Here is a 23,208-nt window from a genome sequence, read left to right as displayed (position 1 = left end):
CCTCAATCCAGTAAAAGCCACCCAGAAAAGAAAGCAGCCTCTTCAGCTAAAAGCCCCTCGCCCAACTGCGCATGCTCTCCTCTGAGAAGTGCCGCAGCTGCCGCCGCCGCCGCCGTAGTTACGCCGTTTGCGTAGGGCCACTACTCTCCGCATCGGCCCTGCAGAGGCGGGGGGAGGTGAGGTGGCGTAGTTCAGCCGCGCGCCGAGCGATAGCTCCACTTCAGCAGAGGGTCGGTGTCCGGCGTAAGTGGTTTTGATGAATGGCGTAGCGGAGGCCCTGGGAAAGCAGCAGCAGCAGCAGCTAGCTGTCGTAGTAGCAGCGGCAGCAGCAGCAGCACTGCGGAGTGGGAGGAGGAGGCGGCACCCGCGCGCGGCGGTTTGGTACCGAGCGAAGAGGGAGATGCACACGGCACACTCGAGCTGAGGTAGCTATAAAACCCCGTTTGTTTACATTCCCTCCCCCATACAGGCCGGCCGGCCGGCTCCGCTGCAGTGGCTTCTGGCGGGAGAGGGAGAGAGAGGCGGCGGGAGGGGGCCCCGAGGTGGCAGGGGAGGACGAGGGTCGGTTCGGAGGGAGCGCTGGGTCTGCCTTGCCTTGACGCTGCCGCCGCTGCCGCCGCCGCCCCTCGGCCTTGCTATGGGGATGAGGGAAAGGGCCTGTGGAGACCAGCCGCACCCCCCCCCCCCGAAAGCCCGGCTGCCGCTCGCGCGTCTTCTCGGCCGCTCACCGACCCACTCGACTTCCACGGCGGGCGGGTGGAAAGCGGCCCGGGGAGAGGACGTGGTGGAGGGTGGGTTGGGCTTCTTTGTTCGCGGGAGGCCGAAACGGCTTCCCCTCCCAGCCGAGATGTGCTGGAGAAGCGCGAGCAGGAAGGGCGAGAGGAACAAAGATACGAGTCCCGCGATGTGTCTGTCCTTTGTTCGGCCGGCGGCGCCGGGGTGGATGGGTTGAGGAAGCTGGCGGGAAATTAGGTGATTCGTGTTCCGCTCTTTCCCTGGGCTGCCCATGAGCTGGAGAGTATCGATCAGTTTCGGGGCCTCGTGTGGAGGCGCTCCGTACTGCACAATGCCTCCTCTTCCTCAGCCTCTTTCTCTTGCCACTTTCCCACCCACTCCCTTGCTGGCTGTTGTTCCAGATTTCAGGGCCAGGGCCGCCTTCATGTGTGAATAGATACGCTCTAGAGGGCTGCCACGGGTGTACTCTTTTTGTTCTCCAGCTCTGGTGGCGCTGGCTCGTTTTCATGGAAAAGTCGAAACCCTTCAACAAGGGCTTAAAACGTGAACGGCCCGTTTGGTTGCGTTTGAGAGGTTGCATTGCTGTGTATGTGCGTTTTAAAAGCCGTCGTCTTTATCCTTTCTGCACCTTTTCACACTCTTTGTACTTTACCTTTTAATTGTGGCTTTCCTTTCTCTTCCTGTTCTCTGGTCCTGTGTGTGTTTGCACACCCTTGCTTTTTTTTTTTTACACCTTAAAAGTTGCACAATAAAATTAAAAGGTAAAGCAGTGTAAAATGCAACAGCAATGAAAGCCATCCTGGTGTAGCACTTAAGGTGTTGGACTGGCCATGGAAACTCACTGGGAGACTTTGGACCAATCATTGTCTCCCAGCTCAACTTACCTGACAAGGCTGCTGTTGTGGAAGTGAAATTGTGATTCCATTATAAACTGTATGGAGCTTTTGGAAGAAAATTTAACAGACAAATAAACAGTAGATAGTTTCTAAATTGATCATTGCCACAGAATAGGTTTGACTTTGTTCATCCTTACCTCATTGCTATTAGGTGAGGTGCAGTTGAACTATGTAATTCCCAGTAGGGTAGGAATTAACCTTATGTCGTACAGCATAACTGGAATGTATTTGGTTGGAAAAGATTAGTTTTGGTACAAAAATTAACTGATTGTTTAGTTCTCTGGAACTAAAGATAATTCCTTTCACAGTTGCTGTCCTGTAAGCAAGTTGTGAAAAATGGCCTAGTTGTAATGCAGGTAATGGAGAATGCATTTAAAGGGGTGTTTGGTTAGTTTGCAATCCAGTTAGCAATTTGTGTGCATATAGTTATGAAGGTAAATGTTTGTAAGTGGTTTGGCTACAAGTGATCATTAGTTTATGCCATGATGTAACAAATGTTTTTAGGGACACAACTGACTTTATGAAGTGAAAATTTAACACGTGGATGGTAACCTTTTAAAAATAGCCATCCTCAAGATCATTTGCAAACATGTTCGTGGTTGTCCTTGTTGCTATAAGAACTACTTGTTTTCTTTGTAGATTTTAAAGTGAAGATATAGGGTGGGAATTTAAACAGGTATTTAAAAAGTATAAATTGAGCTGTCTGCTTATCCCTACAGTACTGTTTGGATTGATGCCTTTTGTACAACTATCAGCAAAAAAAAAAAAAAAGCATTCTCACTTCCGTTCTTTGTTAGCATGCTGGTCCAAAACCAGGGAGTGTCATCTTTAAGAAGAAGTTTTTTTGAAAGAGTATTTCTGCCTTCTACAGATGGGCTATTTTTATTTTTCAAAATATGACCACAAATCTCCATGTACTCCAGAATGTGCACTAGCATTATAGCATTCATCTCACTAGACAAGCAATCTCATGTTCTAATGCATATTGATTTTGGGTAGTTGTAAGGAGAGATTGAAATTAGGGCCCCAACAGTTATTTTCCCATCTTAAAATATAATTTAAGACACAGTAGAGTTGATCAGTCTTTTAGACTTCTGTGGGATTTACCTCCACATGTTTGTATCTGCCTTCAAGTTGGTGTTAACTCCTGGGACTGCCTGGATGAATCCCTGCAGTTTTCTAGGCAAGATTTCAGAAGTGGTTTGCCATTGCCTGCTTCCTAGGGCTGAGAGAGAGTGACTGGCCCAAAATTACCCAGCTGGCTTTGTGCCTAAAGAGGGGCTAGAAATCACTGTCTCCTGATTTCTAGACTGATGCCGTAACCGCTACACCAAACTGGCTGTCACCACCCAAATGATTCTACGTTATATTACAGATAGGTTTAAAATTCACAAGAAGTGTTTGCATTGAATACAATATAATTTACTAAAGTAGATTTTGCATTCTTAGTGAATATTCAGTTATTTAATACAGAAAGATTGACTGTAGGTTCATTGGATCATGTGCTACAATTTTATCAAAATAACTTCTATAGTTGCTTTATAAAACATCGCATTCCTAAATTCAAAACTATTTGACCCTAACTGTAGGTTCTTCCATATGCTTTTGTATTAGACAAGGTTCAGGAAAAACAAAATCTGGAATGTTTGGGTTGTTCTAGTTCCAAACAAACCAACATCTGGGGGATACCAGAGTGGTTTTATGGAGTGAGTAGGACAAGGCTGGTGCACTTTATGCCCTTTTCCCCTCCTACCCTCAGCAGCTCATAGTGTAGTATATCCTATCCTATTGGCCAGCTAGCTCCATCATTCCTTGCTCCCCATTTTCCTTCCCTTCCCTCAAGCTCTGCCACTGGTGATGTCCCAGTGCAGCAGAAACCATTTAGCATTGTACTCTTGATTTTTCCAGCATCTTCCCTCCCCTCAGCCATCACCAGGTATGCTGATCGACTACTAAGATTTATTGTGAAGATTTTAACAGAAAGGAACAGGCTCCTAGAGTGGCATATTCTCTCCCTCCTTTATCTTCCCAGCATTTTTCCCTCTCCTGATTTACCTCAGCCATCACCACTTATATCCTTGTTTGTTTGTTTTTTTCTATTCTCCCATCACTTTTGTCTAAAACACTTATCTGTGGTCTGTCCCTGGATCCAAACAGTGCCATTTTGTTACATGCTTAGACCAAAACAATCAAACAAACTTGAACATGGATCATCCAAAGTTGATTGTTCTATGCACATCCTTAAAAACTATTAAAAATAAATGTGATTTGTGAATATTCTGCCATCCAGTTATCTTTAGCTCAATTAGTTTGGAGAATTGTTTTTCCCAGAATAAAGCTTAATTAATTGTGCTTTGGTGTAATGAGCTTATAGGCAGAGCTTGATCTTATAATTTGCATATACATCTGCATTGCATATTAATTTTTTTTTTCTAGTTCAGGTGGCATTATGTATCTTTCAGAACATAAATTTTGCTGCTCTGTTTCCCTGACATCACTGCCTTCCATTCCGTCTTACCTTTCGTTCATTGCTGTGATGTTACTCTTTCTAGATTATTTCTCCATATTGCCTTAAAGTCCTGCTGACTGTTATAAGTAGAAGAGAAGGAGCCAATAGCACACCATAGCATAGCATTGGTGTCTCAACCTGGCTCACTGGTCTGGGTTGCTGGCTCTGCGTGGCACAATAATGACAAATTCTGACTCACCAATGCACAGGGTCCTGTGATGAGAGATGATGTAGCTAACTAACTAAAACTCTCTGTCATTTGTTTGGCATGTCCATGCTTCACAAGCATGCTAAACTCTTAGTGGACCTGTCTGTGGTAGGGGTATGCATAAAATAAAAAATGTTTCCTTTCAAGAACAAGAAGAAGCCATTGCAATCTGGGATTTCTGCCAAACTTTTGTTGGTCAGCCACATTTGGGCAGAACTGAAACCCCATTAGTTGTACAGTACCAGGTTTTGGATAAAACAAAATCCAGTCAGGATGAATCATGGCAAATCTTGCCTGTCTTTCCTCAACATTTCCATAGCTTTTTCTTCCTCCTTTCAGCTGCTGCCAGTATTCCAGCATCTTCCTAATGCTTTGCCTCCTAAGCCATTAATGTTATTGTCTTTTTCCTTGCTGCCCCCCCACTTTGCCCTGACTAGAACAGCCCCGCTCTACTTTGTCCATAGTGCAGAATAACCCCAATTCATTCTGTTTGCATACCAGTACAACCAGAAGAAGCTTACTTTAGTTTGGGTATGAAGTACTCAAAATTGTTTTGTACATAAGAACAGTTTGTACATCCCTAATCTATGGGATTAGCACTTGGTCAAGGGAGTAGCCGGAAATAGGAATTAGAGCATGATGCTAATTCATAAATGGGTCTTTGGTTTTAATAGTGAGCTGCCCAGAGTCACCCATCAGGGGAGATGGGCGGCATACAGATTTAATAACTAAAGAAATAATATGGCTCCGTGGTGTTTTGGATTCAGTTTTAAAAAGGTACTCTTGAGAATGCTGCATCATCTGTTTCACCTCATTAAAACAGCCACATTTATTTCCAGAATCACATGACTATAGCAACTGCACAAACTAAAAAAAGGATGCAGCTACTTGAATGAGTTGTTGAGAGGTGCTGCATTCACACATTTAAAGTTCTCTCATCTAAAATATTCTGTTAAGTAAAAGGATTTTATATTTCATATAAAATATTAGCCATTCTAATCCCCATGCCATCCTGATTCTATATTTTATTAATTCTTGCTGCCATTCTAGGTAGGTGTTCATATGCAATCTAAACTGTTTTGGTATTGTTTTACTAATAAAACATTAGGTAATTTCTTTTGAATGCTAATGTGTAGTGTAGAACATTCTGTCTTTACACAGAATCTGTATTTTTATCTGCACTCAGTCGTTACCGACTGCAGTGACTGCTTTTTGGACGAGTCCTTTGCAGTTTTCAAGGCAAGGTGTTTCGGAAGTGGTTTGCCAGTGCCTCCTTCCTAGAGCAGAGCCCAGCTGGCGAGCACAGGAGGCGGGGTTTTCTGTTGCTTCGCACCTTTTTCGGGCGAGCGCAGCTTCTGCGCTACCGGCAACTGCTCCCGACTCCTTTTTGCAAGTCGCCACCAGCATTTTTCCTCCCACTGGAGTGAGAGTACCCATTTATCTACTCACGTAAGTTTTCAAACTGTTGGGTTGACAGGAACTGGGGGAAGAAGCAGGAGCTCACTCTGCTACATGGAGGCTGGGCTCGAACCGCTGAAGTGTCGACCATTTCTGGCTGGCAACTTTCAGTGTCATTAAGCCGCTGCACCACCATGTCCCCCTATTTTTATGTTTATAAAGCTGTAAAGTACTGTGTGTGTGTGTGCGTGCTTGGATGGATGGATGGATGGCCGGCCGGCCAGCCAGCCAGTACAGCTATACATATGTATGGAAATAGTTGGACTTGACCATAAGATTCAGGATTCTATCCGTACTGCATTGTAGTAGCATTGTATGCATGGTTATATAGTGTACTGAGTTGAGTGGAATTTACTTTTGGAAAGCGGGAGTAGAAATGCAACCATAATGTTTACTTTAGGGTAGAGTTTACATGATTTCAAATCTAAATTGCTGATGTTCATGAAAATGTGCTTCATGTATTTTGAAGTTACAGCTTGGCCTTTTGGGGTTTGGATGTTACACCTTTATCTTTGAACTCCATACATTTAGTATTTATATAATATTTATCAGCTTATTTTATGTTGCCATTTAACATTTTGCTTCAAAAAGTAATATAACTACACTGCATGTAAACAACTTGAAATGCATTAGAAAAATGGCTTTTGGAGAAACGTTAAGCTGTTTCTATTTGAAAAAAACCAAGAAAACTGAACTTGAGCAAAACCAATTTGTACAGCTACAAATGAAAACATAGCCAAGGCATGCAGCTGCTAGAAATATTGCAAGTCTGTTGCTGAATCCTAGATAATTCAAGGTTTAATCCTGTGAAAATATGAGTGCAGCATTTCTCAGTGCTCAATGTCTCATAGTTAAGCAGACAGAAGATTGTCAAGACTTGCTCTGCAGTCTCTTTAACATCAATTTCAACTAGTTTTGAAAAGTCGGCACAATTATTTTGGATCATTTGATTCTAAACACTTTAGAATTAAACCATGTTTATAATCATAAATAGGTAAGAAAATGAAATTTCTATTTATATAAAAGAAAGAAAGCAATTTTTTATTTTAAGGGCTCATTAATGTTAAAAATATAGGGAGATTTGAGATAAGCTCATAAAACTTATTTCCAAAGATTTCCAAATTTGACACCATATTAATGTAACATTTATTCTGAAAAAGCAAGTTACTTTTGAGTAATAATTATTTTTGAATTGCATGATAGAAATAAAGTTTTTTGACAACAGGATAAATTGTCTCTGCTTTTTTAAGAAAAGAAACTTGGTACAAGGCTTTTTTGCCAGTATGGTTCTTTATATGTAAATAAACAATGCGACATATTGTATAGATCATCACAATGTATGGGAACAGAAGCATTGATTAAGAAGGGATGCAGCAGCTGTAGTTAGCATTCACCCATGCATCATGAATAATATGACTAAAAGATGAAGTCATAATTTGATTGTATTTGAGAAACAGCTGTTGTGTTTTTGTTACCTCACAGATCAAACTTTGCTTTTCAGTGGAGTCCTTTTATCTGAAATCAATAAATGATGTGCATACATGTGTGAATGCGTCTTAACTTACATTTCAATAAACTATAAACAGGCATTGATAAGTAAAACAGGACAGAAATGATGCAGTCCTTTCAAAAGTATTTTGCTACATTTATCTAGTTTACTCCAATTTTACACATAAACTCCACTTGGTTTGCTTAGTTTTTATAAGAGTTCAGTCTTTTAGCACAATCATATGCTTATCTATTCAGTATAAGCCCTGCTGTGTCCCATAAAATTTACTCAGATAAATGGATTTAAATCAATGATGGCATGAATTCTTATTTTCCACCCCTTGCTCCCACCTACTATTGAAGTATCTCTAACAGATTTGCAACTGGGAAAGAAGACACTGATGGGAGCTCTTGTTGGATGAGCAGAATTTTGCTTACATAACGTGTAATAAAATGTTTCTCGTCTTAATTTTAACATTCCTGTTACACTGTGTCTGTACGTGTGCCCATGCTAAAAGTATAAGATTAAGTGACTATTTTGAAAAGTGAGACAAGGATTTGAAAGAAGTGCTCTCTGAAAATGCTTTTGTTAAAAAATTGAAAAAGGATTAGGAGAAATTCACATTTCTCCTAATATATATTCTGGAATATATTTTATGGTATTTGAGGATTATCTCGTCTCTTGAAAATGTATATTAGCATCTTACTAAGGTGATTCTTGCTAAAGCAAAGATTTGCATTTTTAAATGCCTTTAGCCTTTGGGGGCCCTTAGGACTGAACATTCTAGTTTGAGATGACATCTGTTTATGGAATTTTTAATCTGCAGTCCCAAGATCCTCAGTAACAGATTTCTATAGTTGGCACAAATCAGTGACGTATCCCTATGCTTGATGATGCTTCCTTGTACTTGGTTAGATAATCCAAACAAGGAAGCTGATGCTTCCTTGTACTTAGAGAATTCAAACAAGGAAGCTGATGCTTCCTTGTACTTTGTTAGATAATGCGAGCAAGTTGAGCTGCAACTTGTAGCAACTATAGTGAGAGGATCTCAACATTTTAAACTAAACATTTTCTTTGTCCATGATTTTGGTATTTACTACAGAAATAACTATTGTCTGGTACTTTATTTCAGCAAAGGATTCAAAATATTGCTGGTCTTCTTTAAAAAAAGGTGCTGAGAGGGAAGAGGTAGAAGAAAGTGCAGATTGAGTTATATTAATCATTTCAGCCGTTATTTTAATTAGCTTATTTATATTTACATATATTTATATCAATGATGCACATTATAACTGATAGTTTAACATTATTTAAGAAAAATCTTTCCAGATTTGGTTCTTGTGTACTTGTTTCTTGTACTACGCTTCTTCCTTGCCACCTCACCCATGGAAAAGTTGCTAGTCATAAACTTCTGCAGTTTGAGCTCATGTGTTCTTCTGCATATATGCCTTGTCTATTTAGGGACACCCAAAGGCCCAGAATTTTTCAAAAGTAGAAGTTGATAGTTATAGGACAGAGCAATTTATATTAATAAAAAGAAAAATCCTTCTTTACAGAGATGTACAACTTCAGACTTTAAGAGTGCCCAGGTAAATAGTGGGCAATCCAGTGACTAGTATCAAACTCACAATACTATAGTATATAGTCTATTTTGATAGTATCACATAACTTATTGTTAAATATATATAGTAGCTGTGTCTATATCTCATAAAGTTACTTATGTACTTTAATAACACCTTATGACAGTACTTCAGGGACCAGCACATTAAATGCTTGTTCCTCTCCAGTAAAAGTTGTTGCCTTTAGGACTGAACTTCCTAGTTTGAGATGACATCTTTTTATGGGATATTCAAATCTGCAGACCCAAGATCCTCAGTAACAGATTTCTATACTTGGCACAAATCAGTGACATGCTTGGTGATGCTTCCTTGTACTTTGTTAGAGAATTCAAACAAGGAAGCTGATGCTTCCAATTTAAGATAAAATATAGCTTACTTTCCTTATCCAATTGTCTGTTTCTCAGAATTAAGGAATCTCAGACCATGGGAAACTCCAAAAGAGGGGGTTTGCCAGGGAATAGGACAGAAAAATGCAAGTTTAGTCCACTAGTTCTTTACAATAGGAAATAATTGTATGCACATCCAGGAATAATTGTGAACTTTCTGATTTTGGCCTGCTAATTCATCAAAACTGTTGAGGCAATAGAAGCAGAGCATAGGATTGCTTTGCCAATGTAAAAATAGTTTTCTATAAAACAGACTAATTTACTTTGAAAGATTATTGATTTTTATATATCTGAAGAATAAATCATTGTCAGGGTAATTTATAAGGTTGAAGGCTATAAGGACTAAAATCATTCTTGTATTTCGTTTTTAATACGTGTTCCTAGAAAATTCAGTTTACATACAATATAATCAAATTTCACAAACTAGAAATCGAGAGTATAGTACAGGATTTGCTATAAAAATCTGGGCTATGGTAGCTGGAGATGATAGAAACAAGATATAACCACCTGGAAGTGTCAGGTCAGGGAACAAGCCCTAGGATGTTCAATTTGTAGGTGGGAATCTGATAACTCCCTGCTCCACTGTCATACTTTCAGGTGCTCTCATGCAAATTACTTCTAAGCAGTTAAGTTGTGAGAATAAAATCTGACACCCATTTATGTTTTGTGGTTTTGGACGGAAGGATATGATGTGGATGAATGCTTGTGAAAATATAAGACATTCATATTCAGAAGCAAGTCGTACTAAGTGAACTTAGTAAGGCTTACAAGCTGATCATCCGTGTTCTAAAATAAACCGTATAGAGTTTGATAGGACTTACTCCTAGGTAAGTGTGCGTAGGATTATAATGTTAGTTTTGAATTTGAAAATTGGAATGCAAAATAGATACGATTTTTTGTTAATTTACCTAGTTTTGATGAGTGTGTGGCTTTCTCCACCTCACTGTTAAAAATGTTCTAAGACTGGTTTTTTTTTCAAATCACTATCAGTTGCACTTGGCAAAATCACTATTGTCAATTAGATATAGAAATAGAAGGCTACATGCTTCTTTCAAGGGTGGCTGGCAACAGTCAAATTTTAACAATTTGTATGGTTGCTATAGAAGTTAAGGTTGAGTGAGCAAGCTGGTGGAAGAGGGATGTTCGTTCATTTTCCTGCCACTGCATTTTGTAAATGGTATTTTAAAAAAACTGAAGTTAGTAGCCTGCATTTTCATGTTGGCTATTGGAGAAGACACTTCCCTTTCACCATAGCAAGCAGGGAAATTCAGCTATTAATCTCTAGAAAAAAGAAAATAAATCAGGACAATTGCTTTTTGTGGCTTATGCACAGTGTTGGTTTATTAGATTTGTAGTCCTGAATCCCTAACCCTTGGCAAGTTCAGAGAAAGTAGAAATAGTTGTATTTGTTTCTAGGTTCCTTCTGTTTCTGTCCCTCACAATTAAGAGCTATACAGGCGTACCTCATTTTATTACACTTTGCACATACTATGTTTATCAAACAGCATTGCATGCTACAGAGTAATCTTTTGTGAAAGAAAGAGTCAGTCGATGCGGCAAACTTCATTGTGGTCTTATTTTAAGAATTTTGTTAAGGTATGTACATTTTTTTTTAGACATAATGCTATGCACACTTAATAGTCTACAGTATAGTGAAAATGTAACTTATATGCACTGGGAAACCAGAAAATTTGTGTGACTCACTTTATTGCAATATTCGCTTTATTGTGGTGGTCTGGAACCAAACCCGCAATATCTCTGAGGTATGCCTGTATAGCTTCCCTCAGCTTTTAGCTCCAATCATTTTAAATAAAAATTGGGTGATAGTTACAATTAAGAGAATTGGTAATAGTCCCTTTTTCTTTGTTCTGGCTATTGGAGGAAGTATGTAATAAGATAGGAGTGGTTGGGTGAATATAAATGCTTGAAATATAAGGAGAAAATGGGATAAAAGACAATTTGTTGTACATGAAACTGAATAGTTTAAATGGCTTCCTTTGATTAATTGGATTTTTTGTACTTTCTAAGTGGTGCTTTAGACCATATTTTGAACAGTAGTGTCTAGTTTACAGTGAGTAATGTGAGTAGCATGCACAAGCATATACTGATTTAATATGATTAAGTTCCTTGGATATTCATGTAAAAACCAAAACAATCCCCTGCCTCCAAAAGTTAATTAGATTAGTATTTCTCTCATATATATATATATATATATATATATATATATATATATATATAAATAAATTTGTCTCGTTTGACCGACCTTCGCTTATCCGGCATTCCGTCTTATCCGACGCCCCTAAAAAAAACACAACATGCATAAATCGGCGACGAGAAAAGTGTGCTGCTTGTTTGTGAGCGTGAGTGTACTCTTTCTTGTTGCTCCTGACGGTGCGGCGCCGCAACGCAAAAATCGATTGCAACAGGTGCAGCGGATCGGGTTTTTTTTTTTTTTACCGCACTCAATTGTTACTGTGTGTTATCCGACATTTTTGCTTATCCAGCATTCTGCCGGGCCTTTTATGTCGGATAAGCAAGACTCGACTCTGTGTGTGTGTGTGTGTGTGTGACTGCCTGCCTGCCTGCCTGCCTGCCTGCCTGCCTGCCTGCCTGCCTGCCTGCCTATCTATCTATCTATCTATCTATCTATCTATCTATCTATCTATCTATCTATCTAATATGTGGTTGGTAGGTGTTGACATCAACTTGATAGCACATAATCAGTCAATATACACATAATTATTGTAATCATATGCTGTTGCAGGTTTTATTGTGAAGTATGCCCATAACCCATATTAGAGCTTAAATGTATAACCACATATTATGAATTATAGTTAAAGCTGCATGGAGTAAGCAATAACTCTCCTCTTGAAAGTTAGAAATTTGAAATCCTGTGAGTTTGCTCTTCATGTTACTTTAGGAAAAAATCCTCCTGGAATGATTTCTCCAAACATATATATCTGATGAATGTATAAATTGTTCCAAAATATTAAAGTAGAAAAATGCTCTTAGCAAGATAAGTAAGCTAACTTATACAACTTTATATTCTGAGAAGAATTACAATGTAAATATTTAACAAACCAGTACATAGAGCTTTAAAACGTGTGTATTTCAAAATATAATTAAACACTTTAACATAGAAATAAAAAACATTAGGAGTTCTACTTTGCCAGTGCTAAGCCACTTAAAACATTAATTTTCTATAATATTGATGTTGTGCTACTTCTAGGTTGTAAACTTTTCTGAGTAAATATGCCAGTAATTTTTTTTGTGAAAGTTTAAATTGTATGCAATTGTTCTAAAGTGGATAATCCTTTTAAATTTTATTAAATTATAAATCAGGAAAATAAAACACATTTTGCTTTGCTTACTTTCATTTTACTTCCTTATCTGTGATCTCAATATTAGTTCTAAACTGTATTTTGAAATGCAACAATTAAAGATATTCACAAAAATTGAAAACTAATTTCTCTGATTATTGTAAAGTTTATATATCCACAGGTATGCAGACTTACAATAAAGCATTGAAGAGCAGTGTTTCTTGACTTTGATTATGAAGCTATCCAGAGATTAAGTAAAGACTTCAGAATACATTTATAGAAAATAGAGTGGATAAATTTAAAGATTTATATGCAGTTCACCTACTAAGTTATATGGAATTAGATTTAAATATAAAGATCAGTAATTTATACCCAGTTTATTAGTTTGTTATATCTGTCAGGAAATGCGTTGGTATTTGATACTTGACAAGTAAACCAATTTTGTTGGTAACTAGATAAAGCCATTATATATTTTGCCACGTGGTGTCATATCAGTTTTGCAAAGTTTTAACAAGCATATCAAAGTTTTAACAAACTTGCTGTCATGGTAGAAGTCTTTGTTTTCCTCTCCTGTGATCTTTTTGTGGGGAGGAGGACTTCCAGATGAAGACTATGTAAGAAATAGCCTATAAGTAGAAGTGTTGGGGGGGGGGGATAATATAAAATCTCATGTCTTGTATGAATGGTAGAGGTTTCCTCATCCTGATGGCAGCTATACCTTCCTGTCATTGCAGCCTTGAACTTGTTTGATAACTGCTCATTTCCATAATGGTAAATGTATGTATTATTGAATATGCAATACACAGTATTACAGCACTCAGAAGTTAAATACTATTCCTAAAAGTAATATTTAAGTCATTGAATTACTTCCAGAGATAGACTGGGGAAAAATTCTGGCAATGCTGCTGTTTGAAGAGCCAATTCAAAAGCGGCATACTTGTGTTCATGTGTATTCCACAGAAATCACACACTGCAGGATTTCAGCAGCAAACCAGGGAAACATTTCTCTTTTCTGGTGGAACAACAAAAACTGCTTATGAATTTTCATTTAGTTTTGACATACAAAGAAGATGATGAACCATCCTGCAGCTGTTCTCCCCCACACACACACACACCATTAAAAAGAAACACTTTGGAATCCACATTCCCTTTTTTGAAATGCATTTATGCGAAGTTAGGAAAAAATCTTACACATGTAGAAAAGGCTATCAGACAGGTATTGTGTTACGCAAACCTGCACATTTGATAGAAGTGTGTAGATTCAAATTTCAGTGAAAAAATTTTAACATGTCCACACAAGTTTTGAGGCATTTCCTTTTTTTAAGCAACATATACATTTTTGCTGAAATAATAAAGAACTTGTGAACATTCAGATCAGCTTCTGATTTACCTCTTGGACCCACAGATTAGAAGTTAAATCAACAGCTTGCTGTTTTAGAAAAAATATTTAAGCAGGACTTTTAGTGTTATAAGAGGTCCTAATTCTGTGAATATTTATTTGGAATTATACCCCACTGTAATTTAGTGGAATATTGCCACATAATGACAGCATCACAGATAATGTATCTACTTTCCTATTTAAGTTTATGGTTGAAAACTGACCAGACCAAGACAGTTTTACATGCTGTCATCAGTGAGTTTTACTCTTTAGATTCAAAGGGAAATTTAAGGTGCCACATTCATCAATAAATTGGTCTCGTATTCCTAGATTGATTAGTTGATAGTATTTCTGATGTTGCTTTTTACTTGATAAAAAAACAAATTATGTGTGCAAGGTCAGATTAGGACCTTGACAGGATGGAAAAAGAGGATGGGGACTTCTTTTTAAAGGGAGGAAGGACAAACCCATCTCAAGCTTTTTATTTTATTTTATTTTTTTAAATTATTAAATTGGCAGTGTGCTTTAGCAAAGTGATGATTTGCCATGCTGTCAGTGAAATTTTCCTCAGGAGTTGACAGTTGAGGTTTATGGCTAACATACTTTCAAACAGGATTAGCAATCAAATGCCATATCTTTTTTGGCTAATATTTTAAAGATTTTCACTTTTGTGGTGGCTTGAGTTAAATTCTAGTGGCTTACAACAGAGGTGTGCTGCTATTAGGATCCAAAACAGAGAAGGTGCTTCTGAGTAGGCACGGTCACACTCATTGTACCTGTTGGCCTCTCCTTAAGGAAGGTATGCCCTTTCACTCTTCCTGCATTTGCAAGCCTAGGAAATAATGTGGCTGCTTTAAAGAGGCACTGTCAGGTGCAGTGAGTGTGCCCATACCCCCTCCAAAGCACCTTTTCTGTTTCCAATCCAAGGAGCATCCCTAAATTACAACACAGAAATACTGAGCCTCATACCTGAGTGAATTATTACGTATGTCATTTTATTTAACTGGGTCCTCAGTTCTTGACACTTCAGTCTGGAAGCTAATTTAAGAATTGTATAGCTGTCAGGTTTCTGTGCCTAGATAGTTAAAATATTTTTTATTTATGTTTTAGAATTGATTGCATGTACTTCCCTCACAGGAGGAAGACTTGGGTAAGCCATAAGGAAAAAAGCCTGGGTCACCAAATTATTGCTGTAATCGAAGAATCAAATTTTAAGACATTACCTAATGTTCAGTTCCTGTGAATTATATTGCCACACTAAAGAGAGTTTCCAAGAAAAATTATATTGCCACACTAAATAGAATTTCCAAGAAAAAGGCAATGTTAAAAAGGGAATTACTTTAATACATAGCATGCTTTGATAACCAAGCCATCAAAATCTGTGTTTGAAAACAGCTGTTAAAGCTAATTTTTCATGCTGCATATATCCGTGCATATCTCAAGGAGAGGGCATGCAGCCTCATCTGCAAATATCACTAGATAGATCATTTAAAACATTTCATTCAACTAGTATGTTGACAAACATTGAAAAATATGATCCAGAAAATGTGTTGAGTTAATGCATTTCAGAGTCCTCTTAGTATTTTGTAGTTGCCTCTCTAGATTAATATTCTATACAATTCTGTCTTGAAACTTCACAAATTAAGATAACTTTGCATTTAATTAAAATTAATATTATATGGAGAGAGTGGGTTTCAAGACCACAACATTTTGGACTTTCTCTTTAAAATTGTTTTCATTGTTTACTTCTTGAAAGGTTACTTTTGTTTAAATAGGCTTGCCTGGGAGCAACTGGATCACATCCATTGCATTTACCATGCCACCGGCATTATTTTCCTTATATACTATGTCAAATCATTCGTTACTTTAACAAATGTAATTCAGAACCTTTAAGTGGTAGTTTTTATTCCATATCACTTAAACTTTGTTACCTTTCATGTTTTATAACTTTTCCTTAAATTTACAAAGTCTTTGCTTAGCATCTGTTGCCAATAATAGGATAGATTTAATAAGTTCCAAAGCAACTCTATGTTGTAATTAAATTGGCAGAATTTCAAAATTAGGTGTTTACCTTTTAGGAACCTCAGAGCCATGGTATTTTTGAGTTTTCGATTTCATCAGTTCATTCAGAGTCATCCATTCCATACGCACAGCTCTCGGTTTGGCTTTGTCTAATCTTTGTATTATGGTAGGTTATTCTCAGGTAAGAGACTTGCCCTGGGAGAGAAAAAAATTGCAAAGAAAGGAATCTGTCCTCTTCCCATCTTCCTATATCCTTCCTTTGCTGAGAATAACTTGTACAAAATTCCTGATATCTGATCCTGTGCTGTAAGATAAGGCAGACCAGAGTGATGCTACTAGTTTGATATTCATCTTATACCATATTCAGAAATAGCTTTTACCTCAGTCATAGGGTGATTCCTGGAAGGGAGAAGCTCTAGCAGTTATTTAATTCAGTCTATACACGGTAAGATTCCTTAGATGTTAAATCACCCTGGCAAAACCGTTCTTAATCCATTTTAATCTTATTGTTTGATTTTAGTCTGAATAAATACACATCGATAGGCATAGTGGAAACTTCCTTCTTCCGCTTAAAACTTCTGAGAATTCTCAGTGCTAAGTCTCATGGAGGCAGGATGGAGCTTCTCATCTCTCCATTGGTCAACTTGGCTTCTTTTTCTCCATGGCCATCTCAAACAAGTAGAGGGGAGAAAATTCAGTCCTTCCTTTGCAAATCCACTTGGTCAAAATTAGTGTTGTGTTTTCATCTCTTTTAAAAACCCAAAAGCCTACATTTTTCTGTAGGCCAGAGATGATGAGACTTATTTTTCACAACTACCATGCAACCCAGGCTACTTTCTTCCTAGTTCATGTAGCATCTATCAGCTTACTTGCATGACTAATTTATATGTGGCATATAATTTGGATCATCCTAGGATGGCAAGCTTTTTTTTTTTTTTAAAGGCCATTGGAATGAACAGGAAACTTACATTTATGGCTCATGTTATGTTATACTTATGCATGTATCTGGCTTAGTTTTATTACAGCGCCAGTCTGTTGGGTTTATTTAACATTTGTAGCATGGAATCATTCCATTCTACACATAGCTACCCAGTTTTATTTAGTGCGATGAACACGTGTGTGACTAAGAGAGAATAACTTAAGTCAGTGATTTTGAATCATTCGGGTAAGCTTAGAGATTTGTTCTGTGATCTCCAAGTTTTGTATATTCTCCTATTCATATTACAATCACCTTGTAATGGGCAGAAGGAATAACTTTGAGGAACAGGAGAAGAGCCACAACTAAGACAACAGTCAGATAAAAGAAATCTGAGTCTGGGGTAGAAATGTAATTTGAGAAAGTATCTCAGACATGACCCTCCCTAGTTCTCATGAAAATAAAGGGAGGGAGGGGGGAAGTACATTCAGACTTGCAAGATTCTATTTCTATAGCCTTATAATAGAAGTAGCATTAGCTTGTCTTTGGTTTCCAGGTTTGGTCTACCTTGGAGGGCTGACACACACCCATTTCATATGGGTGGTCTTTGCAAGTAGAAGGAATACTATGAGTGTATGTATGCATGCATACACATACACATTATATACATACATCTCTACACATACACTCTTGGGTTGTAAAAAGTTGATGGATTGATTTGTTAGGTTAAGGATCATGACATTATATAATGGTTTGCTTATGAGTTGTTGCTGGTTGGGCAGGTTGTCTTTTTTTTTTTTTTTAATATGTAAAATTCCTCAATATGTACAATTCCAGAACACAGATTTAAAATTGCAGGTTGATGGGCGGCCTTGAAAAAGTCACTAGCCCTCAGCAAAAGCTTATCTTGCGGGATCCCTGTGAGGCTTTAGCACTATTCAGAGTCCTCGGAGGAAGAGCTGAATATAAATTAGTAACTCTGTTATTTTGATTCAAATCCTCTTGTTCTTTATGGCTTAGTCTCTCAGGTCATTCTTCCAGCTGTTCCTAAGACAAAATGTGACTTTAAAAACTTATAAATTCTGGGCTTTACAAGATACATTATCAATCATCAATTTAAAATTTACCTCAGTTCCTTTGCTTGAACAAATTTCAGCTTTTACATTTTGCCAGAGGAGGACATCCATGAGGTTAATGGGACCTAATTTTAAATGTATAAAAATAGAACAAAATCAGTGACCTGAAATTGGTAATTCTGTGTTTTAAGGAGGTTATGTTTGAAAAAAGAGATTCTTTTCAAAATTGTCTACTTAAGGCAGGAGTGTTTCTCAGTGTGTGCATATATTTAGAAAATAATAAGGATTCTAGTATTCTAATAATGGTGCTACTGGAGATCTTAAGACAATCTTCTAATTAATGGACATTTTCATAGGAGAAACTATGAGCTCTTTGGAAAAAACCTTTGATCCCAAGAACTTTTAATTAAATAAAACAACATTTTCCTCTCTTCCTCCTCTATTTCATTTTTTTCCCTCATTTGAACATAAGTATATAGAACATCAAAGCCAATATATTATTCAGAGATTTGAAACACTGATTACTTTTCCATACATAAATAGGAATTTGAATATACTTTACCAATTTGATTATACCTTCCATTTGCTTTTTAAAAGTTGCCAAGAAATTGCATAGGAATAGCTATGTTTGATTTACAAATGCATTTATTAAAAATGTAATTACTGATAAAGATTACCTTTATATATTTTGATTAAAGTTTCTTGGGCTGGTCCCATGTGCACTGTACACTCGACATGCATAGGTACAGACATATTTATTTTAAAAAGGTTTTTTTTAATTAATAATTGTAGTTCCTGTCATTTTAAACAACATTTATTGCTGCAAGTAATTCAGCACCATTCCAAAGAACTTAACAGATGGGGCTTTCATTTTTCTTTCCTTGCAGAAAACAGAAATGAAGGTTCATAGGCACACGCAATTTTGCCTCATTTGTTTGCTGACATTTGTCTTTCATCAATGTCACCATTGTCATGAAGGTGAACATAGTCACAATGACTGTCAGATCTCAGAAAACGAAAGGACCGAGCCTGAACCAAGTAAGGAAGCTGAAGTTAAACAGAAATACTACATTGAAAAACTCTTTAATCGCTATGGTGAGAATGGAAAGTTGTCGTTTTGTGGCCTGGAGAAATTGTTGATGAGCCTTGGCCTTGGAGAAGTTAAAATAGTAGAAATAAATCATGAGGACATTGGTCACGATTATGTTTCTTACTTAGATGTACTAGATACACAGGAAGGAAAGCATTCTCATTCCCACAACCATCTTCATTCCCATAATCACCTAAGCTCAGAAAATCAGACTGCAAACGAAGGGTCTAGCAAAAGGAGCCAGAAGTGTGATCCAGTGAAAGAAGTTACAGAAGCATCTTTGAAACCTGACGGTAGACATGCTCATGATTATAATAATCACAGACACCACAAGCATCATCACCGCCGTCATGTGCATCGCCACATGGACCATAATAGTACTCATCAATCTCATAATGACTCCATTAACACCAGTGATCATGGGGAACCAAGTCATGAGCCTTCCACAGAAACCAACACTACTCAGGAACAACCTGAAAGAAAATTACGTAAGCACCCTAAGAAATGGCGGAAAATGAAGAACAGGGAAGTTTCAAGAGTTACAACGCAAGATTTTACTCCCAATCATGACTCAGATGAGCAATATGAACATAATCATGTCCACAAACATGACCACATGCACGATGTGTCTTTCTCACATGTACGTTTTCATGAACACAATAATGATCATTCAGCTACTCATGGACATCAGGATCCAAACCCTGCCAGTGGGGATGGGTATCGACATACCAGCAAGCGAGAGGCACCTGATAAACGAATCAGCGTGGGGAAACATGCTAATCACAAGAACCATAATGAAGATGACCATCCTCCTGAAGAGGTCTGTATGAGCCCAAAAAGAACATCATGAATCTATAAGAAAAAGTAGCCATCCCCAAGGCTTTTTGCCCATCAGATCCAGCTTTTGTGCTGACTTAAGAATTTTAGAAGTTGCAATTCTGTATAATAGTATATACAGTCAGGTCCAGAAATATTGGGACATCGACACAATTCTAACATCTTTGGCTCTATACACCACCACAATGGATTTGGAATGAAACAAACACAATGTGCTTTAACTGCAGACTGTCAGCTTTAATTTGAGGATATGTACATCCAACTCAGGGGAACGGTGTAGGAATTACAACAGTTTGCATATGTGCCTCCCACTTGTTAAGGGACCAAAAGTAATGGGATAGAATAATAATCATAAATCAAACTTTCCCTTTTTAATACTTGGTTACAAATCCGTTGCAGTCAATCACAGCCTGAAGCCTGGAATGCATAGACATCACCAGACGCTGGGTTTCATCCCTGGTGATGCTCTGCCAGGCCTCTACTGCAACTGTCTTCAGTTCCTGCTTGTTCTTGGGGCATTTTCCCTTCAGTTTTGTCTTCAGCAAGTGAAATGCATGCTCAATGGGATTCAGGTCAGGTGATTGACTTGGCCATTGCATAACATTCCACTTCTGCCCCTTCAAAAACTCTCTGGTTGCTTTTGCAGTATGCTTTGGGTCATTGTCCATCTGTACTGTGAAGCGCCGTCCAATGAGTTCTGCAGCATTTGGCTGAATGTGAGCAGATAATATTGCCCAAAACATTGCAGAATTCATCCTGCTGCTTTGGTCAGCAGTCACATCATCAATAAATACAAGAGAACCAGTTCCATTGGCAGCCATACATGCCCACGCCATGACGCTACCACCACCATGCTTCACTGATGAGGTGGTATGCTTAGGATCATGAGCAGTTCCTTTCCTTCTCCATACTCTTCTCTTCCCATCACTCTGGTACAAGTTGATCTTGGTCTCATCTGTCCATAGGATGTTGTTCCAGAATTGTGAAGGCTTTTTTAGATGTCGTTTGGCAAACTCTAATCTGGCCTTCCTGTTTTTGAGGCTCACCAATGGTTTACATCTTGTGGTGAACCCTCTGTATTCACTCTGGTGAAGTCTTCTTTTGATTGTTGACTTTGACACACATACACCTACCTCCTGGAGAGTGTTCTTGATCTGGCCAACTGTTGTGAAGGGTGTTTTATTCACCAGGGAAAGGATTCTTCAGTCATCCACCACAGTTGTTTTCCATTATCTCCCGGGTCTTTTGGTGTTGCTGAGCTCACCGGTGCATTCCTTCTTTTTGAGAATGTTCCAAACAGTTGTTTTGGCCACACCTAATGTTCTTGCTATCTCTCTGATGGGTTTGTTTTGTTTCTTCAGCCTAATGATGGCTTGCTTCACTGATAGTGATAGCTCTTTGGATCTCATCTTGAGAGTTGACAGCAACAGATTCCAAATGCAAATAGCACACTTGAAATGAACTCTGGGCCTTTTATCTGCACATTGTAATTGGGGTACTGAGGGAATATCACACACCTGGCCATGGAACAGCTGAGAAGCCAATTGTCCCATTACTTTTGGTCCCTTAACAAGTGGGAGGCACATATGCAAACTGTTGTAATTCCTACACCGTTCACCTGAGTTGGATGTACATACCCTCAAATTAAAGCTGACAGTCTGCGGTTAAAGCACATTGTGTTTGTTTCATTCCAAATCCATTGTGGTGGTGTATAGAGCCAAAGATGTTAGAATTGTGTCGATGTCCCAATATTTCTGGACCTGACTGTAGCTAAGGAAGAACTATACAAAGCAGGGTGCATATAACTAAGGGCTTATAGATAGATGCTTGATAGTGCATTATTGAGCACAACTAATAGTATAATTGATAAGGGAGGAAAAATGGTTATTTACATGGCTGTTTAGATTATCCCAGGATGATAAATCCAAAGTTATTACCTTTTATTTGTCTGTACTTCTCGAGGATTTTTGTACTTTCTTCTTTGATGAACTGGTTAACTTCTTAATCTTGTATCCTTTTTAAAACTGTATAGGCAAATATTTAATAATCCTTAGCTGGCTGAAATGAAATGCCATTTCAGTCAGCCAATGATGAAATCCTAATCCTTTACATTACTGTTCCCCAGGAAGGATTTCAGTATGCATAAACATTTCTGAATTTAGGTTTAAACTTTAAGAGTCTCAGTAGATGTCATGAATAAATTAAATCTCCCTCTCCCCCTCAAAAAAAACCAACAGATAGTTACTCAATTTACATTTTACATTGCCAGATTAAAATCCTATCCTCCAATATGCGATGCTTCAGGGGCTGAGTAGCAGTTCAAATGACAGAAGAGATGCGTGTAATTGTATGAGACCAAGTAGCTAAGTATGCCTTTAATGATGGTACCTGCTTAATTGTCTTCTTCTTAATTCGTTTGCAGTGCTTAAATGTCACGCAGCTGCTAAGCCATTATGGTCTCCACCCCAGTTCTCCAATTTCTCCCAGCTTGTTTACTTATCTGTGTCCTGCATTGCTGTATCAGATTGACAGGCGACTTTGTATTGAACATTATGAAGATCTGCTTCTTGAAGACTTGAATAAAGGAAAAAATGTGTCACTTGGGAATATGGAGAAAACAGGTGCATCAGGTGAGGAAGAAACTAGACTGAAAGATTTGTGGGTTTTCAGATTAGTTAATGTAATTTCATTTGATGTATATACCACACAATATGCTCTTAACTTGGTCAGGCCAGTTCAGGTAATAGAAGCCACCTACTTACTGTTCTTTGGGAGATCCACTTGAGTTCTTGTCTTGCTTGTATTGATCTTCAAGCAACTGGGCAGTATTTATTCCCCTTGTGATTTTTTTTTAGACTTCCAGTTACTTTATGATAACACAAGCAGTCCAAAATGTGATGGGTCCTAGAACACCCATTCTTGTCTGTTTGCAGAGTCATTCAGAGTATTCCCTATTGTAAATAAGTATAATTATAGTGCAGCCTTTTGTACAGCATCAACCATATGTCAAAACTTGAGCTGAGGCTCTTCCTAATGTATATGGGATTTCTGTATTTAAATGTCTGCCTGAGGCAGCTACTTCGAAATGACCAGTGGCTTTGCTACACAAATAAGATTTCCTCCGTGCAACTGCATGTTTATTTTGCTTTGTATGGGCCTAGTAAAAACCACTCATGATGAACCTATGTAGCACACACTCTGCAGAAGAGGTAAAGAGTAGTTTTATGGGATCATATCTTAGTTGAGATAACACCAGGCAAATATTTTTGTTG

General features: G+C 38.0%; 1 protein-coding gene across 2 annotated transcripts in view; it reads left to right on the top strand.

The window, feature by feature from the left end:
* Positions 1 to 250: 250 nt before the first annotated feature.
* The window catches only part of SLC39A10 (solute carrier family 39 member 10), a 41,646-nt gene continuing 18,688 nt past the window's right edge, over positions 251 to 23,208 (top strand). Inside the window, exons 1-3 of one of the 2 annotated variants that reach the window (XM_007426943.4) lie at positions 251 to 425; positions 18,897 to 19,919; positions 22,359 to 22,566. In XM_007426943.4, the coding sequence (XP_007427005.1) occupies positions 18,906 to 19,919; positions 22,359 to 22,566 (1,222 nt within the window). In that variant the 5' untranslated portion in view covers positions 251 to 425; positions 18,897 to 18,905. Of the gene's footprint in view, positions 426 to 1,203; positions 1,322 to 18,896; positions 19,920 to 22,358; positions 22,567 to 23,208 lie in introns of those variants that run through there. The other variant, XM_088135695.1, reaches the window with a different exon arrangement.

This window comes from Python bivittatus, unplaced genomic scaffold, assembly GCF_059951505.1.
Source record: "Python bivittatus isolate LINGU-HERP-01145 unplaced genomic scaffold, Pbiv_v1 ctg000200_np1212, whole genome shotgun sequence".
NCBI classification, from domain to species: Eukaryota; Metazoa; Chordata; class Lepidosauria; order Squamata; family Pythonidae; genus Python; species Python bivittatus.
This window is presented reverse-complemented; position numbering and strand designations above follow the sequence as displayed.